This window comes from Bombus vosnesenskii, unplaced genomic scaffold, assembly GCF_011952255.1.
Source record: "Bombus vosnesenskii isolate JDL3184/JDL3185 unplaced genomic scaffold, Bvos_JDL3184-5_v1.1 scf7180000013319, whole genome shotgun sequence".
Lineage (NCBI taxonomy): Eukaryota > Metazoa > Arthropoda > Insecta > Hymenoptera > Apidae > Bombus > Bombus vosnesenskii.
Window position 1 is genome coordinate 965,635 of NW_022882964.1, and position 19,504 is coordinate 985,138.

The following is a 19,504-nucleotide window of genomic DNA, read 5'->3' on the forward strand; positions in this document are numbered from 1 at the left end:
TCGTAGCACGACTATTAATTTTGTTTTAATCGAACTTTCTTACAAATTCAGCGATCAAACTGGAGTACACACTGAATTAACATAAATCACGATTCGCTCCAACCACGTTATGTAAAACTTAGTTACACCGATACGTTAGGTACGCGACTGTTACAAGGGTAGAGACAGGTAAAGATACGTCGACTATTCTAAGGATACGGAATAAGCGAGTTTCGCCGACGATACCGTGTCTGAGGAAAGCTGGGGGTGGGTGTGTCTAAGGACACGGGACTATCGGATTTGTCGATGAAAATTTTGGTTAAGGAAGCGAGGGCAGTAGACAGCGTCTCCGATTAGATAATAAGACGGTCGGTGGACCAGGAAGGGCTTTGGCCGCCTTCGTGAGAAAGTTGCTAACGGAACGTACCAGACGCGAGGAAAAACTAACTTTCCGTGTTAACCCGTGGCAAACGATAAACGTGAAAGGAAACCTAAGACAAGAGATACTCGCTTGGTCCGAAGGACCTTAACTATGAAAATTCCAAGACCTCCGGTGGGCACTTGGGACTATCGAGGGTACGCGCCAAGGATGTGCAGACATCCGGGCGCCATCCTGCCCGCGGTGTGCGACCTGGTCTCTGATGCGAATTGACGTTACAGTAGCATGGTGAAAGAGACGTTAAGAGATCCGTTGGAATACAACTATATTAATCTTATACAGACGAGGTGAGCGATCGAACGGATTCTTCCTTTCGTTGCCCTTCGATATCCCCACTAGCGTGCGTTCGTTAGACGGACCGCGGCGGCTGGCGCGTGTACGCTCTTCCGAGAATTCGGCGGAAGAAACGCGAGGATATGGGTGGAACATTGGGCACGTCGGTGTCGCGCTTTATATCGCGAAGCTGCTGGAAGATTTCGTGGCGCATGTCGCCACACAGACATCTACACAGGCATTCGAACAGGGCACTTACACAGGTCACACTCGTTACTGTATAGAGAGTGAGGTTGAAAATCTTTTCAGGGGTCATGGGTCGCTAAACCCCGATAAATGCGACCATATTACATTCACACTGCGAAAACGGACACCAACAACGTCCTACTGAACGGCGAACAAGGCAAGTCAAATACCTAGGACTCCGCCTAGAAACACAACTCACGTGGAAACAGCATACTAAATCGATAATAGACAAAATACAGACTGTTGAAGTGGTCACCATTTATAAGAAAACTCTGCATCTGGTCTTTTTAGTTTTCTTTTCTTTTTATTATTATTTATTAAAATTGCGATCAATTCTCGCGTTGAGAATTTTCAGTAATTTTTCTGGCGTGGCGCAGTAACATGGCTAATTATTTCTAATAAGTTAATACTTGTTATAGATAAGTATAATTTGTACATAAGTAGTTTTTAGTTTTCTCAAGCACCGAAGCCATCGACAGCGCGTAGACAAAAGACTGCGACGAAGTCAGACCACAAACGGTAGACAGGCGACGTTGGCTTCGGGGTTTTCAGTTATTGGGTAACGCAGCTAGCGTGCGGATCTGGACCAGCTGAAATTGTATTCTTACTTATAATTACGCTTCTATTTAAATATATTTTCTGCCTTGCAATTTATCCACGTGTTTTCTCTGTTTACACATCGAATAACATCAACATAGACAACAAGGAGACAAATGCATCGGCTGACAAATGGAAAATCCAAATTAAGCATAGAAAATAAATGAAAAATATACAAAACGATCATAAAACCACTATGGGGGGGGGGGGGCAGCAGCAACGAGCCATATAAACAAAATAGAGACGGTACAAGCTAAAATTCTTAGAACAATAGTAAACGCCCCATGGTACGTTAGAAACGAGGATATACGGAAGGACCTGGGGATACCAACGGTCAAAGAGGAAATTAGAAGAAAGAATAGGAACACACCCAAACCGGCTAGCCGTGGAAACGATCAACACCTCAAACATGGATAGAAGACTGAAAAGGAAACACCCAGCAGACCTCACAAAGGACATAACCTAACAAACGCGAAGATGGTATCCTACTGGGGGTAGCCACCCACATGATAGTCCAACAGCTAAAAAATTCTACCAAATGTCCAAACTGGACAAATTGCGAATGTAAACAACAAAATAAAAAAAAAGAAATGCGTCACTAAGTCAGTCAGTCTGAGAATAATTAGCCAACTGTCGACGTTCCATGACACTCGCTTGTATTTTCTGTAATTTTGTTTAACAAATATCGCATAATATTATTTCAACACAAACGTTGTGTCTTCCACGGATTATTAATCTTAATTTCGAGATTAAATTCTAACAAGATCGCGTTTCAGAAAATGTATACCTAACAGCCTGATTTACGCACGAATAAGAAATTCTGAGAGACTCGTCGATAAAAATCGTCACGAATTTGTACGATTCCAATTATATGATCCTTTCAAACGAGACGATAATCGTTAGTGTTAACAATGTTCCAAATAATTTGTCAACTTTATTTGATATTCCTGCTCGAAAGTCTTAGACCAGATCAAGACGCAGAGTCTTATTCCATGATTTTTGTAACACCCTGTACAACTTGTATCCGTAGAGTATGAGGGACACGCCTTCGTCTCCCGACGATATGCTCGTTCATTCGATCGCTAAACATGTTATGGCCTACATCTACAAACAATAGCCGGACTAATAATAAGATTGATCGTTATTATCGAAGTCATTACGAATACCGGTAACTCTATATACCTGAAGAAGTGTAGCAGGTGATTTAATCGAGAGGGCCCGCTATCGATATCCAATCGGCGTACTCGACTGCCGGGCATACGCCCATAAGGCTCAGCCAACGACGATTCTATCTATCATAGGTGAATAATTATAGGAAACTACGGCGGCTACGAGAGACATCTGTGCGATGAAATTTTCCTCGGATTCTATGTTTCTCATTCTCGTAGAATCAAAGTTTCGTAGTCGTACGAAAATACTGTCGAACGATACAACGTTTGACTCTGCGTAGGCAAATTGCTTAAAAGAATGCCGAATACCTGAAATCGAACTTTCATTTTCGAAGAAGTGTCAGATTTGGAAAAAATCTCGGACGGAACTAGGTTTCGGAAAAAATGGAAGAACCGTTTAAACCTTTCGCTCGAAAACCGAATGCGCAATGTACTCGATGTACGTACGATACGTTAAAGACTCGAATAAATAGACTGCGGATTTTTCTGCATTTGAATGGATTTGGATTTTCTGCATACGAAAAGATATACGAAACGTGCGAAGTATTTCGCTTTCTATGAAATACTTGGTACGTAAAACGATCTCCTACCCAGGAGGTGCTAATTTTTTAATTATATTCTCAGAGATTATCAGATTAGAAAAATTATGAACTCGCGTAAAAATTCGCGGCCTACCGACGAGCGTCTCGGAAATACTTCCGATACGCCTAAGGCGAGCATGGTAAAAAAGAATGAAATACGGTCGTGTACACGACTCGGTTTATCCATGAAAAATGCGATAATATGCTGCTTGCCCATGAATCTACCTGAATGTAATTAAGTAGTACTTAGCCGATACGTAAACGTTACATTAAACAGGAAGGTGTGTCGATACTTTTTATAGCCAGCGTATACCGCGTCGTCGTCCACTGCCGACGCTATCGCTCTTGTTTTTTATCTTTCTTCAGTTCCCCGTTACGATACGTTACGTTCGCAGAAAAGAAGAATCTAATACATCCGGCTGTTTCATTGTAAATCGATTCTCGTTCTATCCTCGTTCGTTTACGGCTATTATAACGTCGTTAACTAATTGTTCCAGTATGAATAGACGAAATAATAATAGACAAGCGAGGATTTGTCGATGATAATGTCTGGATGTAGATTTCTGGGATTTCCGATACATATTTTTTGATTAGCGACGGATTAGCATGGTCGGGAAATACAGTGGTCGAAATGGTGAGGAAACCGATGCGAGTGCGAGCCATTCTGTTGCGTTATTTGTCCTATTGTTAATTAAAAAACAACAATATCGTTATTTAACAAAACAAATATCGTTAATTTAAGTATCGTCTTCGTCGTATTATTGTTGAAAATGACAACGTGAGTTCTCGTTCGCCATCTATATACTGACGACTAGTTACAAAAAGGAATAACTAGAAAATATTACTAGACACGGTCGATAACCCAGATCGATAGTTTAAAGCTTCATTTCCGTTCGTTCGTTCGTGTCCCTTCCAAGTGTGTGCAATAAAGGTTTTTCGGCTCAGAGAAGTGTGGTGTTTTTCATCCGAATAATAAACTAATAACTAACGCGATTCTACCTCTAAATATAGATATAACAACAATTATTCATTGCTATTATAAAATATCGTATTATTTAAATGAAAATGTACGATTCGTTTGAATCGGAAAGAAGCGAAACTTTACAGTAGCGGACTACCGTCGATGGAATCCAGTCTCTTTCACTGTTCGATTTTTATGATCTTTACTGGCACTGTTCATACGACTTTTTTTTTAATGATGTGTATTTAACCCAAGATACATTTGGAATACAAAATACATTTTGGTATTCACAATAAACGGTGAATTTTCGTAATGATGTGTTAGGCAAAGGTACCGATACGCGACGGTACGACGTAGCCATGCTATATTATGTGTCGGCGCTACTGTTCGTACGACTATTCCATTAGAGGTGAAATTTCCAACGAACATTGGATACATATAGTTATGACATAGCGCGCGGAGATTCTCAATCCGTACGAGGATATTTACGTTGCGCTATACCGAAAAAATTTTACTTTTAAACGATTCTGAAATTCTTCACCGTTGACTAATACTATCGGCTCGCAAGCAACCGAAATAGTTGGATTTGTATTCTAAATAATGGATAAATCGATGATATAGCAACTTGATGTATGTTGATTTTTTACAGTCGTCTCTGTTAGAAAAAGAAGAGGAAATAAAGGAAGGAAGGATAAACGAAGAAATTCCAATTAAATCAATGATACTGTCGTTCGATATTTAACCAATAAATCGACACGTTCCTTTGCATAAAAAGGAAATAAAAAATTACCAGTCCTTTTTAGCTTTTTAATCTCGATCCAATCGATAATGTGATAAATTAATTTATGTTAATTCGATAATCGTCCGATATGTTTTTATCTTCTTTTCACGATTATTCGTATAATTGCGGAATCTTCAGGAAACTACATAATATGTATCATCGATTAGCTAAAAGAACGTGGCTGAGGAACGTGTTAATTATATAACGACCGGAAAAACTATTCGCGCACTATTGTATTTATTATAGTATTTGTATTTATATTAGTACTTATTGTTATAAAAAACCAGATAAAAGACGCTTGATCGGAAGATAAGGGTACGTGGAAATAATTTTTATAGCCAATTTGCATATCGTTTATATATCGGAATGTTTAATTGCCGTGAAGTCGTAACGTCGCGAATAACAGCGTCTCTTAAGCGAAACCATAATCGTTTTAACATTGTAGCACGGACGCATGGTGGAAAAATGGTATACTTGTGCGTACTGCAAATACGATTTTTTCTTTTTTTATTTCTTAATATTTACGATCAATTCTCGCATTGAGAATTTTCAGTAATTTTTTCTGGCGTGGAGCAGTGACACGGCTGATTATTTATAATAAGTTAATACTTATTATAGATAATTATAATTTATAATTTATAAGTAAACGTTATAGAAATACGATTTCACGCTGAATTACAGTCATCTTCGAAAAATTATTTGTTTCTACGTTGTTTAACGACCACCGATAGATATTATTTACAATTTTGAATGGTATTGCTCGCTAGTTGCACCATCGTTTATGCTATTGCAGCATTATCGTTGGAATGGTATCGGTATTATAATTAGACCGTAGATTTCTAGATCTTTATGGGGAATTTAAAAGTGGAAAAACATGTGAGCGATGCAAAATAGAGTGTTTCTTGTAATATTTAGCAAGTGAAATACACGTCTGATTCAATCGTATTTATAAAAATATAATTTTGCATAAATGTCTGCGATTGAAACGTAATTATTTATATTTAAAAAGAAATATACAAAAACCGTTGTATTGCCGAGCTAAACACGTAGATTGGTATACAGACAACAGGATATTACGCAATGCGAATAAACGACTTTACGGTGTAGTTTCACGTTTTCGGTAGTAGAAATTATCTCATATTAATCGTCGTCAAACTTACGAACGTTTACTTGAAACATCGATCGACAAACGTGATACAAAAATAAGAAAAAAACAATCGATCAATTTGTATTATATTCAAGAAACTTGCTTCAAGGTTTCCTGTTACATACTTGCACACATCATTGGGTGGAGTTCATGGCAAAAAATTGTACTAATGAATAACGAAACTTGATGTGGAAATATACCGAATACCATTTGCATACTAACAGAGTAGGAATCATGTATTTTTACGTTCCCTTGTTATTACGTATTGCATCTCCTTATAATAATTACCAACCTTTTACTTTTACTCGATACATTCTGCTTCTACTTTTATGATTATTCTCTAACGATTATCCTTATCGTTTTATTGGAAATTCGGTAATAAAAAGGAACAATATCTCGTAAATTATCGTGCAATGATATGGACAATTATTTATTGCGAAAGATCGTTAGAAAAGGGAATGTTTAATTATTTGAAATAAATACATATTATTCGATGAAAGATTAAAATCTCTAAGAACGAACGTTTAAAAATTTTCAAACAAAATACGAAAGAAAGCAGAAGAGACTTAAATATTGAGATTCAAATTTATCTATCTTATATATATATATATATCTATAATAAATATTTAAATTGCATAACATATACAGCCTGTAAACTAAATGCAATTGTGCTTAAATAATTCTTTATAATTTCAATGTTAAAACGGTAAAGTTTCAGATATTTCGAACAAAAGAATTTTATATTAAGACAACAGAGTTGCTGACTATTTCTGGTAACAATGTAGTTACGTCAAGTATCGTCACAATGATATGGACAATTATTTATTGAGAAAGATCGTTAGAAAAGGAGATATTCGATTATTTGAAATAAATACATATTATTCGATGAAAGATTAAAATCTCTAAGAACGAACGTTTAAACATTTTCAAACAAAATACGAAAGAAAGCAGAAGGGACTTAAATATTGAGATTCAGATTTATCTATCTTATATACAGGGTGGTTGGTAACTGGTGGTACAAGCGGAAAGGGGGTGATTCTACGCGAAAAAACAAGTCGAAAATATAAAATAAAAATTTTTTCTTTTTAATTTTTCCATCGAGACAACGATCTACAGTGAGATCCGTTATAACGAGACGCGATAAGGTGCACGCGTACCGAGCGAAAATTCAAAGTCGATTTTCTCGAAAACGAAGCCTCGAACGAAAAATTTGTATTCTACATTTTTGACTTCTTTTTTCGCGTAGAATCACCCCCTTTCCGCTTGTACCACCAGTTACCAACCACCCTGTATATATCTATAACAAATATTTAAATTACATAACATATACATCCTGTAAACTAAATGCAATTACGCTTCGTAATTTCCAATTTAAAACGGTAAAGTTTCAGATATTTCGAACAGAAGAATTTTATATTAAGACAACAGAGTTGCTGACTATTTCTAGTAACAATGTATTTACGTCAAGCGTTGTCAGAATGATAAATCCTAAATCGTCATACACGGCAACATCGTTACACGACTATATTTTTGTAATTATCTCGTTATACATACTACCGTTTCTTTTACGTCACCATTATTTCTAGATATCACGTGATTTCGCGAAAGATGCGATATAAATGTGCCTCGTATGAAACGTACAATTATACAAATCGATCGCGGATATAGTTAGCGAAGATCGATCGATTCAGTGCTCAATTACGCGCCGTATTATTTTACTGATTAGTATTTAATTATTAGGTGTACCGTGACACCGACTTATTTAAGAGCGACACATCCGATCTCTTTCGGCAAATATCGTCGCGACGAATTTTCTGTGAATTAAAAAAAATTATTTTTTATGACGCCACTATTCGTCTCTGATACTTTTTTAACGAATTCTTAGGAAGATAGAGGAGTGTACTTTATGATTCATGTTTCGTAATAACGTTGTAAACGTGAAAATCCATCTCAATTAGATTAATTGATCGATATGAAAAGCTTATTTTTCCAGCAAATTCTTATATCGTCGTTATTTTCAAGCTGACTTTCAAGCGAGTTCATAAATATTAAAACAGAGGAAAAAGAATTGTACATACGAGTCGTGATAAGATTCGCGAAAGGTAAAATAATTTATCAGACAGCTGCATCGACGATTGCACTACGATTTCTACCAATTTTCAATTTTGTATAAATGGAAATAAAATATCTAACGATCTCGATAACGAATGCTGTTAACTACCTGTGTGATTCGTACTACAATTGTTAATAATTTATATGTAACAATAACTTATTAATAAATGCATTAGGACGCTTGTAAATCTCACGAAGAACGTGATAATTGAGTGAAATTATCAAGGAAAGAACGAACCGATTATAATTCCGCGTTCGTGCGAGATGAAGATTCAAGATACACGTGGAGAAAACAACGATCAGAGTCGTTCGATTTTGAACTTCCTTGAGAAAATACTCGACGAATTGGATACGGAATTCAAAGAAATCTGCTTAAGATCGGTCTCTGACTCGTGCAATTTGCAGAATCAAAGAACGACGAATATATCGGAAAATCTAACAAATAGAAATATCAAAGCGAACGAAAAAAACCTTTAATTATGCTAATCGGAATTGATAAATCTTTTAACTTCCATGATTGCAAACGAAACATTAAAATATATATTAATCGTCGACACGTAATAACAACATTTTAAATAAATAATTTGAAACGCGAATTAATTTACGATCGAGACGAGATCGTGAATGAACACGTGCGATGTGAGCGAGAGTAATTTTTAAAGGAACGAATAGAGGGGAGAAAGCCTGGGAGCTAAAAGGTCAAAGAGAATGGACGTATTAATTTCAAATATTATTAAATGGCTATATTTATACAGGGTGGTTAGTAACTGGTGGTACAAGCGGAAAGGGGGTGATTCTACGCGAAAAAAGGAGTCGAAAATATGGAATAACAATTTTTCGTTCGAGGCTTTGTTTTCGTGAAAATCGACTTTGAATTTTCGCTCGGTACGCGTGCGGTACGTTATAACTTATCTCACCGTAGATCGTTGTCTCGATGGAAAAATTAAAAAAAAATTTTTTTTAATTTTTCTTCTACATTTTCGACTTCTTTTTTCGCGTAGAATCACCCCCTTTCCGCCCTTGTACCACCAGTTACCAACCACCCTGTATATATCTATAATAAATATTTAAATTACATAACATATACATCCTGTAAACTAAATGCAACTACGCTTTATAATTCTTCGTAATTTCCAAGTTAAAACGGTAAAGTTTCAGATATATCGAACAAAAGAACTTTATATTATGACAACGGAGTACACGAAACCGTCGGACCTTAAATTAATCAAGGAAGTGCCTCACAGTTTTAGACAAAAGTTGTGAACAAATTTTCGAAAAGGAAATTCACCGGTGTTTTCTTATAAATCTGATGTCAACGACTCCAGATTGTCACGTACGATGGAATTAATATTATCAAAGCGATAACATCTCGTTACGTCTGAATGATTTTGGCTCAAGGTGACCAAGTCGCACGCGTTAGAAACCTACGGACATGTGAGTTCGCGTTTCTACCGAACACTCGCCATTCATCGGGCTACGTAATGATCGACGCATTAGCTCTTTCTCACTGTCCTTCTAGGGTAAAGCGTTAAATTTGCGGTATCGTCGCCATAAATTGCGATAAACCGCGATAGCGGTTGAAATTGCTAAAGAAATTCGCTCATTCGCAACAGAGCGTGTTCTTAACGACAAGAGACGTAAACGTAACATAGTAATCGACGTTTTTGCGCGTCTACGATGTTTTGCCGCATAGTATTTGATTAGCCAGACGATGACAAATCGTTTATTAGCATGTTATTAAATTACACCCAGCCACCCGAGACATTTTCAATCGATCTATTTATTTATCTCAAATTTATGTATTTGACAAATTAAGAAAGTTAATTGAAAATTATCGGTCGACGTTTTAACTTCGAAGCTAAAATCCTTACGCTTTGATGTTTTCCGTCTACGATATCGTTGCATCATTTATAAATTTTGCATAAATAACGACAGTAGAGTTTCGTACTTTTACTCTAAGCAATTATTTGCATAGCAAATCAGCTTGAATAGAAATTACACCAGCCTTGAATAAATAACCCTGTTTAATAGAATGGTATTTACCGGCTGTGCCATGTTCATGGATTTAAATTGCAATTTCAATGCGTTTTTAATTACGGTCTATGAATATTAAATTTATTGATACGTTACCAATGTGAATTTATGAATATTAAAATTATCTGAATCTGCTAGGTCGAAAGACGACCCTATTGTATCGTCATATTTTATTATCAAAATAGTTATTACGACGACAATGTGTAATTTCCTTTGTCATGGTTAAACTGTACGTTTGAAACATTTATACCAATACTATACGATATTCTAATAATTATGTCGTAACATACGAAAAGAAATGAAAAGCGAGAAAGACATATTAGGTATCTTATTGAATTTTCACTTTTTTGCTAGTGTCTGTAAAAAGCTGGATTTAAAAGTCGCGTAAAAATCATTTATTTAACAATTAATTAGTGTCCTATAGCGGCGAAAGTACAGGCAATGTGTACGTGGGAAGGATGCATTCGCGGTATTAATTACTTCACGGGCTGCAACAATGTGGAACAACGTGGATGTAACGGATTCAAATTTATACGATGCGTTTGTCACGATCAGCATACTTCAAGCGGCACTCGGCGACAACGTATATCGCTGAAGTGCCTAATGAACCATCAACGTCCCAACGATCCTTCCACCGAAGGTTCTAGAAGAAAGAGCACGTGGCAACGGTCGCGGACGCCTAGCAAAAATGCATGAACGGTGGGGATGTCGAGGGATGACAAAAGAAAGTAATCGGATCCGATCGAAAGTAAAATCATAAGAGTCAGTCTTAGAAAGTCACGCCTAGAGTTCGGAAGTAGATCGTAAAGTGTATTGATGTTAAAAAAAAAATAAAGTTTTCTTTTTTTATTTTTCACCTCAAATTCCTTTTTTATTTTGTTATTTTACGTGACACGTTCAACGAGGATCCGTGCTGGTTCTAAAGACGTAAAGTAGGAAATTTATTAAAAATCGTCATAAATACTTACAAGAAGAGAACCACCTGCTATCGCGATACTTTTTTGTTTTTTTATACATTGTCAAGATCATCATCCTGAGTAGTGTTGCGAAGGTTTCAACTGACGGTCACCGTGTAGCAAAAATATTATTATTGTTATTATAATCGGGAAGAATTTACTCGAAAGTACGTAATTTACCGAGCACCGTTTGTATTTCATCGAATACGATTATCTCCCTTTTTTATCGAAATACCTTTATTACGAATGTTTATTTATTTACTATTTATTATTACTATTAATTACGCGAATATTATGAAACAAAAGCGAGGGGTATGATGCACGCCACGTGGAAGATGTCCAAGCTAACCGAGATCTGATTAATCGATTCGAGTTTTGGTGAATTTTTACGAGGTCGGTGTACAGGTAACGAAGCAGGAACCCCGCCTACGCATTTGATATACACGCCGTATTAAGAACTTCACGATGCAATTTATTATTATTATTATTATTATTATTTATTAAAATTACAATCAATTCTCGCGTTGAGAATTTTCAGTAATGCGATGCAATCGAGAATGAGAATGTTGAGGTTATCCGATGTGTAAACAAAGAAAACTGGTGGATAAATTGCAAGGCAGAAAACATATTTAAATAGAAGCGTAATTATAAGTAAGAATACAATTTCAGCTGGTCCAGATCCGCACGCTAGTGTCACGTAAAATAACAAAATAAAAACAGAAATTTGAGGTTAAAAATAAAAAAAGGAAACTTTATTTTTTTTCTAACAACAATCCACTGTACAATCCACTTCCGAACTCTAGGCGTGACTTTCCCAGACTGAAGCTCTTATGATTTGACTTTCGATCGGATCCGATTACTTTCTTTTGTCATCCCTCGACATCCCCACCGTCCATGCATTTTTGCTGGGCGTCCGCGACCGTTGCCACGTGCTCTTTCTTCTAGAACCTTCGGTGGAAGGACCGTTGGGATGTTGATGGTTCATTAGGCACTGATATACATTGTAGCCGAGTACCGCCACATCTTTATGTGCGATTTTAGTGAGCCGGTCGTGACAGCGGCCTAGTCTCTGATATGGATTGACGTTACAACTTCCACGTTTTTTTTTTTTTAATATTTATTAAAATTACAATCAATTCTCAGGTTGAGAATTTTCAGTAATTTTTCTGGCGTGGCCCAGTAACATGGCTAATTATTTCTAATAAGTTGACACTTATTATAGATGAGTATAATTTGTACGTAAGTATTGTAAATAAGTAAACGTTACTTAATTTAAATAACTAATTGAATCTATCGTTTAGGTCTAGCGGGTAGTGTCTCTTCAGCCTGCGGATCTGGTCCGTCGTATCAAGTAGTCCAGTGATTAGGGGGTTTCGGTGTTTGTCGACTCTTTTGCCATATCTGTCGCTATATTTTGCTATTTCCTCTTTGACTCTGGGTATCTTGAGGTCGCGGTGTATTGTTTCGTTGGTAACATAGTGGTAACAAGGTGCATCAATTAGGGATCTTAACTTCCACGTTAAATGAAATTTACGCGATTAAACCACTCTATCCTGCTTACGCAATGTTAAGTACGTATTCATAAAATAATTATCGCTAAAAAGTAACGCCGCGATTTTATCGTATTTTTTAACGTCCCACCTCTTGGCAGAAACCATAATTTATCGTACTAGCTATATTATAGGATACGAAACTCCGCAATCGATATTAGGCATGCATATGCAAGAGAATAACGTAGGTATACAAACTACATATTCAGAGATAGCATCGACGACCATATATTTACGATCGAGTAAAATGTTAAGGAGTACGTAAGCGCACAATGGGAATATAATTTTCGCGATAATCGACGCAAAATTATACCCGTCCATTATATAATCCGTATTATGATTTAACGATAATCCGTTGTGTCATTTTATATACATATGTAAAATTATATGTCTGTACGATTGTAGTTAAACGATTAATTGACTTAAACGCGGATCAACAGAATTATAATTTAATAATTTTACGGAATTACTAATTCACTAGCGAAAACCAAGGGTGAAGAGTACCACCAGTCCCATTTTCATAGAATTTTAAAGCTCCATACGTCGGCCATACAAAATGAAAAGACGTATAAGAGAATAAAGAAAAATATGTCGGCAACTGTTGAATGTCAAAGAAATCTAGGAACTTTTTTTTTTTTTTATTTATTTGTTGAAATTACAATCAATTCTCGCGTTGAGAATTTTCAGTAATTTTTCTGGCGTGGCGCAGTGACATGGCTATTTATTTACAATAAGTTAATACTATTAAAGCTAGGTATAATTTATAGGTATTATAAGTAAGTGCATATGCTTAATTTGGATAATTAAGTGAATCTGACGTTTAGATCTAGCGGGTAGTGCCTCTTCAGCCTGCGAGTCTGGTCCGTCGTATGGAGTAGTCCAGTGATTAGGGGGTTTTGGTGTTTGTTGATTCTTTTGCTGTATCTGTTGCTATATTTTGCTATTTCCTCTTTGACGGTGGGTATCTTGAGGTCGCGGTGTATCGTTTCATTAGTTACATACCAAGGTGCGTCAATTAGGGATCTTAGCGTTTTCGATTGAAAGCGTTGGAGTATTTCTATGTTGGAGTTGCTTGCTGTTCCCCATAGTTGGATTCCGTAGGTCCAGACAGGTTTTATTACGGTCTTGTAGAGGGTAATTTTATTCTGTATATTTAGTTTGGAGCGTCGGCCCGTGAGCCAATAGAGTTTTTTTAGTTTGTCCTTTAGTTGCTTCCTTTTATCTGAGATGTGTGTCTTCCACGTTAGTCTCCTGTCCAGGGTCATGCCCAGGTATCGGACTGTGTCCCTGCTAGGAACTGTTGCATTGTTGATGGTGACCTGGGGGCAGGTTTGTTTTCGGAGCGTGAAGGTTACATGTGTGGATTTCTTTTCGTTGACTTTGAAGCCCCATTTGTGAAACCACTTTTCCATGGAGTCGAGACTTCGCTGGAGAGTGGATGAGGCTATTACCGGGTCAGCGTGGGAAGCTAATAGCGCTGTGTCGTCTGCAAATGTCGCTATTGTTATATCATTTGATATAGGTAGGTCGGCAGTGTAGATGGAGTACAGTAGGGGTCCGAGGACACTACCTTGGGGTATGCCGGCTTCTATTGGGAATGTTGCGGAAGTGGCGTCTAGGTATTTAACCATGAATTGCCTATTGGTTAGGTAAGATTTTAGGATGGAGTAGTAGGGGTGGGGTAGGATCTTTTTAAGTTTGTATAGTAGCCCTTCATGCCATACTTTATCGAATGCCTGTTGGATGTCTAGGAAGACCGCTGAGCAATATTTTTTCTTTTCGAGTGTTTGGCTGATCGTATGCGTTAGGCGGTGGATTTGCTCTACTGTAGAATGATGTTTTCGGAAGCCGAATTGGTGATCTGGGAGTGTTTTCAAGTTCTCCAGGATTGGAAGGAGTCGGTTCGTGAGCATCTTCTCGAATAGTTTGGACAGGGTAGGTAAAAGACTGATTGGGCGATAGGAGCAGGTTTCGTATATCGGTTTACCGGGTTTGGGGATGAGGGTAATCAATGAGATTTTCCAAGCCTTAGGATAGTGTTCCAGGCGAAGGATAGCATTAAAAATCGATGTGATGAGTGCTATCCCTTTTGTGGGAAGTTCCTTGATTGCTCTATTGCCTATTAGGTCGTGTCCTGCTGCTTTCTTGGGGTTTAGGCGACTGATTGTTTCTATAGTCTCAGCAGAGGAGAAGGGTTCGATAGGAGGGGACATTTGGAAGGGGGTGTGCAGGTATTCAGTAACGTCCGCGGCGGTTTGGGGGGAATGGGGTTTGAATACTTTTGACAAGTGTTTTGCAAACAGGTCGGCTTTTTCTATGGGGCTTCGCGCCCATCCACCTTGCGGACGGCGGATAGGTGGGATTATTTGTGGGGGGCGTGTGAGTTTCCTGGAGGCCTTCCATAGTGAGTAGTTGGCGTCGGCTGTGGGGGACAAGCTGGCGAGGTATTTATGGAAACAGTCGTTTTTATAGTTTCTTAGGGTTCTGGATAGCTTTCTAGTTGCGTTGTTAAGTTTGCGTTTGTCCTCCGGTGTTCTATGGGTCTGCCATACTCTTCTTAGTCTTCGTTTTTCTGCTATTTTTTTTAGTATGTAATGGGGGTATTCCTGTTTGCTGTTAGATGGCTTTGTCGGTGTGGAGAGGCGGATTGCGTTTATTATGCTCGTGTTTAAGTATTCCGTGGCTGCTTCGATATCTTCCTTTGTTTTTAGTGGGGTGAAGGCTGAGGTTGAGTGTGTAAAGACTTCTCTGAAGAGCTGCCAGTTGGTGTGTTGGTTGTGAATGGTGCCATTAGGTGTATTCTCGATGATTGTTGAACTGACTGTTGCTATCACGGGAGAATGATCAGAGGAGAGATCAGCCGAGGAGTTGATCTGGACGTGTCTTGATGGGATATTTTTAGTTATGAAGAAGTCGAGAAGGTCGGGTATTTTGTTGGTGTCAGTGGGCCAGTATGTGGGTTCGTATGTGGTGAGGTAGTTGAGGTTGTTGTTTGTTATGCTGTTTAAGAGGTTTTTGCCTCTTGCTGTAACCAGTCTGCTGCCCCATTGGATGTGCTTGGCGTTATAGTCTCCTCCAACTATGAATCTGTTGCCCAGGGTGTCCAGGAAGTTATCAAAGTCTTCTTTGGCGATGGAGTGTCTGGGAGGGCAGTATACTGCTGAGGTGGTGATTGAGCCATGACAGTCTTCTATTGCTACGTTTGTTGCTTGGAGGTAGTCTTTCTGGAATGATGGGAGTTCGTAGTGCTTAATACTTGCTTTGATTATTATTCCGGTGCCACCGTGGGCCTTTCCGCTGGGGTGTTGGGTATGGTAGAATTTGTAACCATTTATTTTCAGGTAGCTCTTGTCGGTGAAGTGGGTTTCCGACACGAGCATTACGTCGATTTGCTGGTGTTTTAAGAAGAGTTCTAGTTCAAGTTTGTGTTGCGCTAGACCGTTGGCGTTCCAGAGTGCTATGCGCCTTGATTTTATTTTGAGTCGGGGCGTGCTAATTTTTCCACGATGAGTGTTAGTAGCGATAGCAAGTGATTTATTTGCTCAGATTGTTTCTCTATTAGCTTTTCAAGCCTTGAGGAGTTGTCTGTGTTTGGTGGGTTGGGGTCACTGTTTTGGGGAAGGTTCCTTTGGCTGTTCGGGTTATTTTGGATGCCTTGTACTGCTTGGGCAAAGGAGGTTGAGGTGGAGATGAATTTGGTAGGACTGTGCGTTTGGTTGCTTGAGGGGGTTGGGGTAGTCGTGAATTTCGGCGGGCTGGGTGTTTGGTTGGATACCTCTTTTGCTCTGGGCTTAGGGTACCTGTTCGTGTATAGTGTTTTGTATGCTGGGCAGCCTTTGTAGTTGGCAGGGTGGTCCCCTTGGCAGTGGATGCATTTCGCTGGGGTTTCCGGTGATTTGGCGCACTGGTCAGTGGAGTGAGAGCCTGCGCATTTAACGCAGCGGAAAGTATGGTTGCAGTATTTCTGCGTATGACCGTACCTTTGGCACCTTTTGCACTGCACTATTTCTTTTTTCACGAGCGGTGGTTCGATCTTTACTATCGCGTTCATTAGGCGACTGATGTTATATATTTCCTTATTGTTCGGTTTTTGCTTAATGTCTAGGAAGAATAAGGATAACGGGTCTTTCGAGACTCTATGCCTTATATTACTTACGTTGACGACTTCGTGGCCGAGTTTTGAGAGTTCGTATTTTAGTTCGTCTATATCTGCTGAGTGGTGTATGTTTCGTAGGACCACCCGGAAAGGCCTTTCCTGTTTAAGTTGGTAGGTGTGGAAGTTGGCGTTCAGGGTCCTGAGTGTCTTGGTGAGTTTTCTGTACGCTTCTGGGTTCGTCGGTAGTATTTTCACCTTGTTGTTGCTTATCTTAAGGTTATATTCCTCCTTGCTGGTATCTCTCTCTAGGGACTTGGTCATTGTCTGTATGTCAATGACGTCGTCCACAAAAATTGGGGGGGGAGGGGGGATTCTCTGTGCGTGTTGGTTTGATGGCGGTTCTACGATTTCCATGGCGTCGTTTGAGGATTCCAATACGGCGAACCTGTTGTGTGTGTTTATTTGCGTTGCTGGTTCTATTTTCCTCTTCTTTGTAGTGTTGGCGTCGTTAGTGCGGAAAGTTCTGCTACACTTCTGCCACGGGGGGGGGTAGCTCGGGGTAGCTGCGAGTCTGCTCCGGAGAGCCTGGTCGCGGTTGCTGGGCCATCATCGAGCTAGTTAATTCGGAATGAACAACTAGTCGTGAGGCTGTGAGGCTAGTATTCGTGTTGGGGTTAGGTGCGTGGGATTTTCTTCTCCCTAGGGGGTAAGGGGCACTTAGCTGTGTTCTCTTTCGACGTTTGGGCGACACGTGTTGTTTTCGAACTACGCTGGGCACTAGAGACACGTCTGCACGCTTCGGCACTCCACAGCGAACTGATCTAGGAACTTGACTCGTAATTCTTGGAAAGATCTGTATTAGAAGACATAATCGCGCGGGGTAAAGTTCTCACGCGAAACATCGTATTCTGTGTCCGATTGCTCGTAAACTGCAATCTTATCTTTTGGCAGTAACAATTAACAAAAAGAAGGACCAACCTAGAAGAAATAATAATAAAAATGATTTTCAATGGCGTTGTTCGTTCAGATCAGCATCGATATCGTATCGCAGTGTACTTTGGTTAGCCAACCCATGGGTGAAAATCAAAGAGAAAAAGAAACTTTGCATCGTCGTTAATTCCTTTGTAGTTACGTCCTACAGCTTCTGTCGAATTCCACTTCTCTTATTTTACGTTTACGACGAAAGCCTTAAATCTTGATTTACGAGTTTGCTTCGTGGATTAGCACAATCCGTTTGACGAATTAAAAAGTTATAGAATCCGAAGTACACGACTTTGCGCGTATTTTTCACATAGATAGAGCCTGGATACATCAGAGAGGCATAAGGCGATAAATTGTTCGCGATAACAAGATACAGTGACTCGACTCGCTTAGTCTTTGTCTGTATGTTAATTTCGTTCTCGATTAATTGTAAAATTATAAGGTCGTTTCACGACTCTGAACGAAGAAGATAACGATTTAATCTAATTTTACGTTCAACAGGATACGATGCTGAGCACAGCGACTCAGAAATTGCAGTTCTTGTACAAGCCGTACGCGTTGGCCATTGTTTCAGTTGGATACGTACTTGGCGAGCTAGGTCACTATTTAATTGGTAAGCGATGTACATTCAATTGCGCGCGCTTATGCTTCCTCTTCCTTAAATCGCCACTCAATTATCCTCGTAAACTCGCTTATTCGAGTAATTACGTTCGTCTGTCCTTTTCTCTGTCCTGTCTCTGTCCTTTTCTCTCGCACGCGAATCTCGTGACGCGTAATACGCAGTTAAAAATTTGTGTGTTTTACGATTGGAAACTATAACGTCTAATTGAAATTTAACGCTTTGCATCTCAATCTTGAAATACTGCGAGATCGAACCGAAACGCGATGTTTCTCGTTTGAAAGTTTCAACCTCTTTATCTTTATATATAGCGCTTCCTATTACGATTTTTTTTCTTTTTTTTTAATTTATTTATTAAAATTACAATCAATTCTCGCGTTGAGAATTTTCAGTAATTTTTCTGGCGTGGCGCAGTAACATGGCTAATTATTTATAGTAAGTTAATACTTGTTATAGATAAGTATAATTTGTACGTAAGTATTATAAATAAGTAGATGTTACTTAAACCTATTACGATTTAAAAATTAATTCTTGTTCCTTCACTTTCGTCGAATTCTACGATTCCATGGGTTCTTTTGCCTCCTTCGTAGGATTCAGGCTACTGTCCATCGAGTGTCGCTTCATAGGCGCGTATTAGACGCGTCGGTGCTAACAGCACGTTGCAAAACGACGTCCACGAAATGCCGGCGAATGGTTTTCGTCGCTATGCGTTCTCGTCATAACCGCCGTCGTTAAACATCGTCGATAGAGAGGCGTACGTTGCAGCTATAAACAAACGTAGCGATACAGGATGAAAGCGTCTTCCGCGTTGCTCGATCATATCGTCAGACATATGGTCGCTTCCAACAGGTTATGTACGTGGCGCTTGTACGAAGCGACGCTCCTTGGACATTGGGCCCACTTATTTCGACTTTACTTTTTAAATATCTATTTCATTCTAAATTATTTTGTAAATTTGCGTAGCTGTTCAGGTTGCAGTAAAA

At 38.8% G+C, this 19,504-nt stretch overlaps 1 protein-coding gene across 2 annotated transcripts in view; it reads left to right on the plus strand.

Moving 5' to 3' along the window:
- LOC117235679 (D-galactonate transporter) overlaps positions 1 to 19,504 on the plus strand; it is a 35,427-nt gene that overhangs the window by 4,076 nt on the left and 11,847 nt on the right. For both annotated transcript variants that reach the window (XM_033497943.1, XM_033497942.1), the window contains exon 2: positions 18,404 to 18,515. In XM_033497943.1, coding sequence (XP_033353834.1) covers positions 18,410 to 18,515 — 106 coding nt within the window. In that variant the 5' untranslated portion in view covers positions 18,404 to 18,409. The remainder of the gene's footprint in view (positions 1 to 18,403; positions 18,516 to 19,504) is intronic.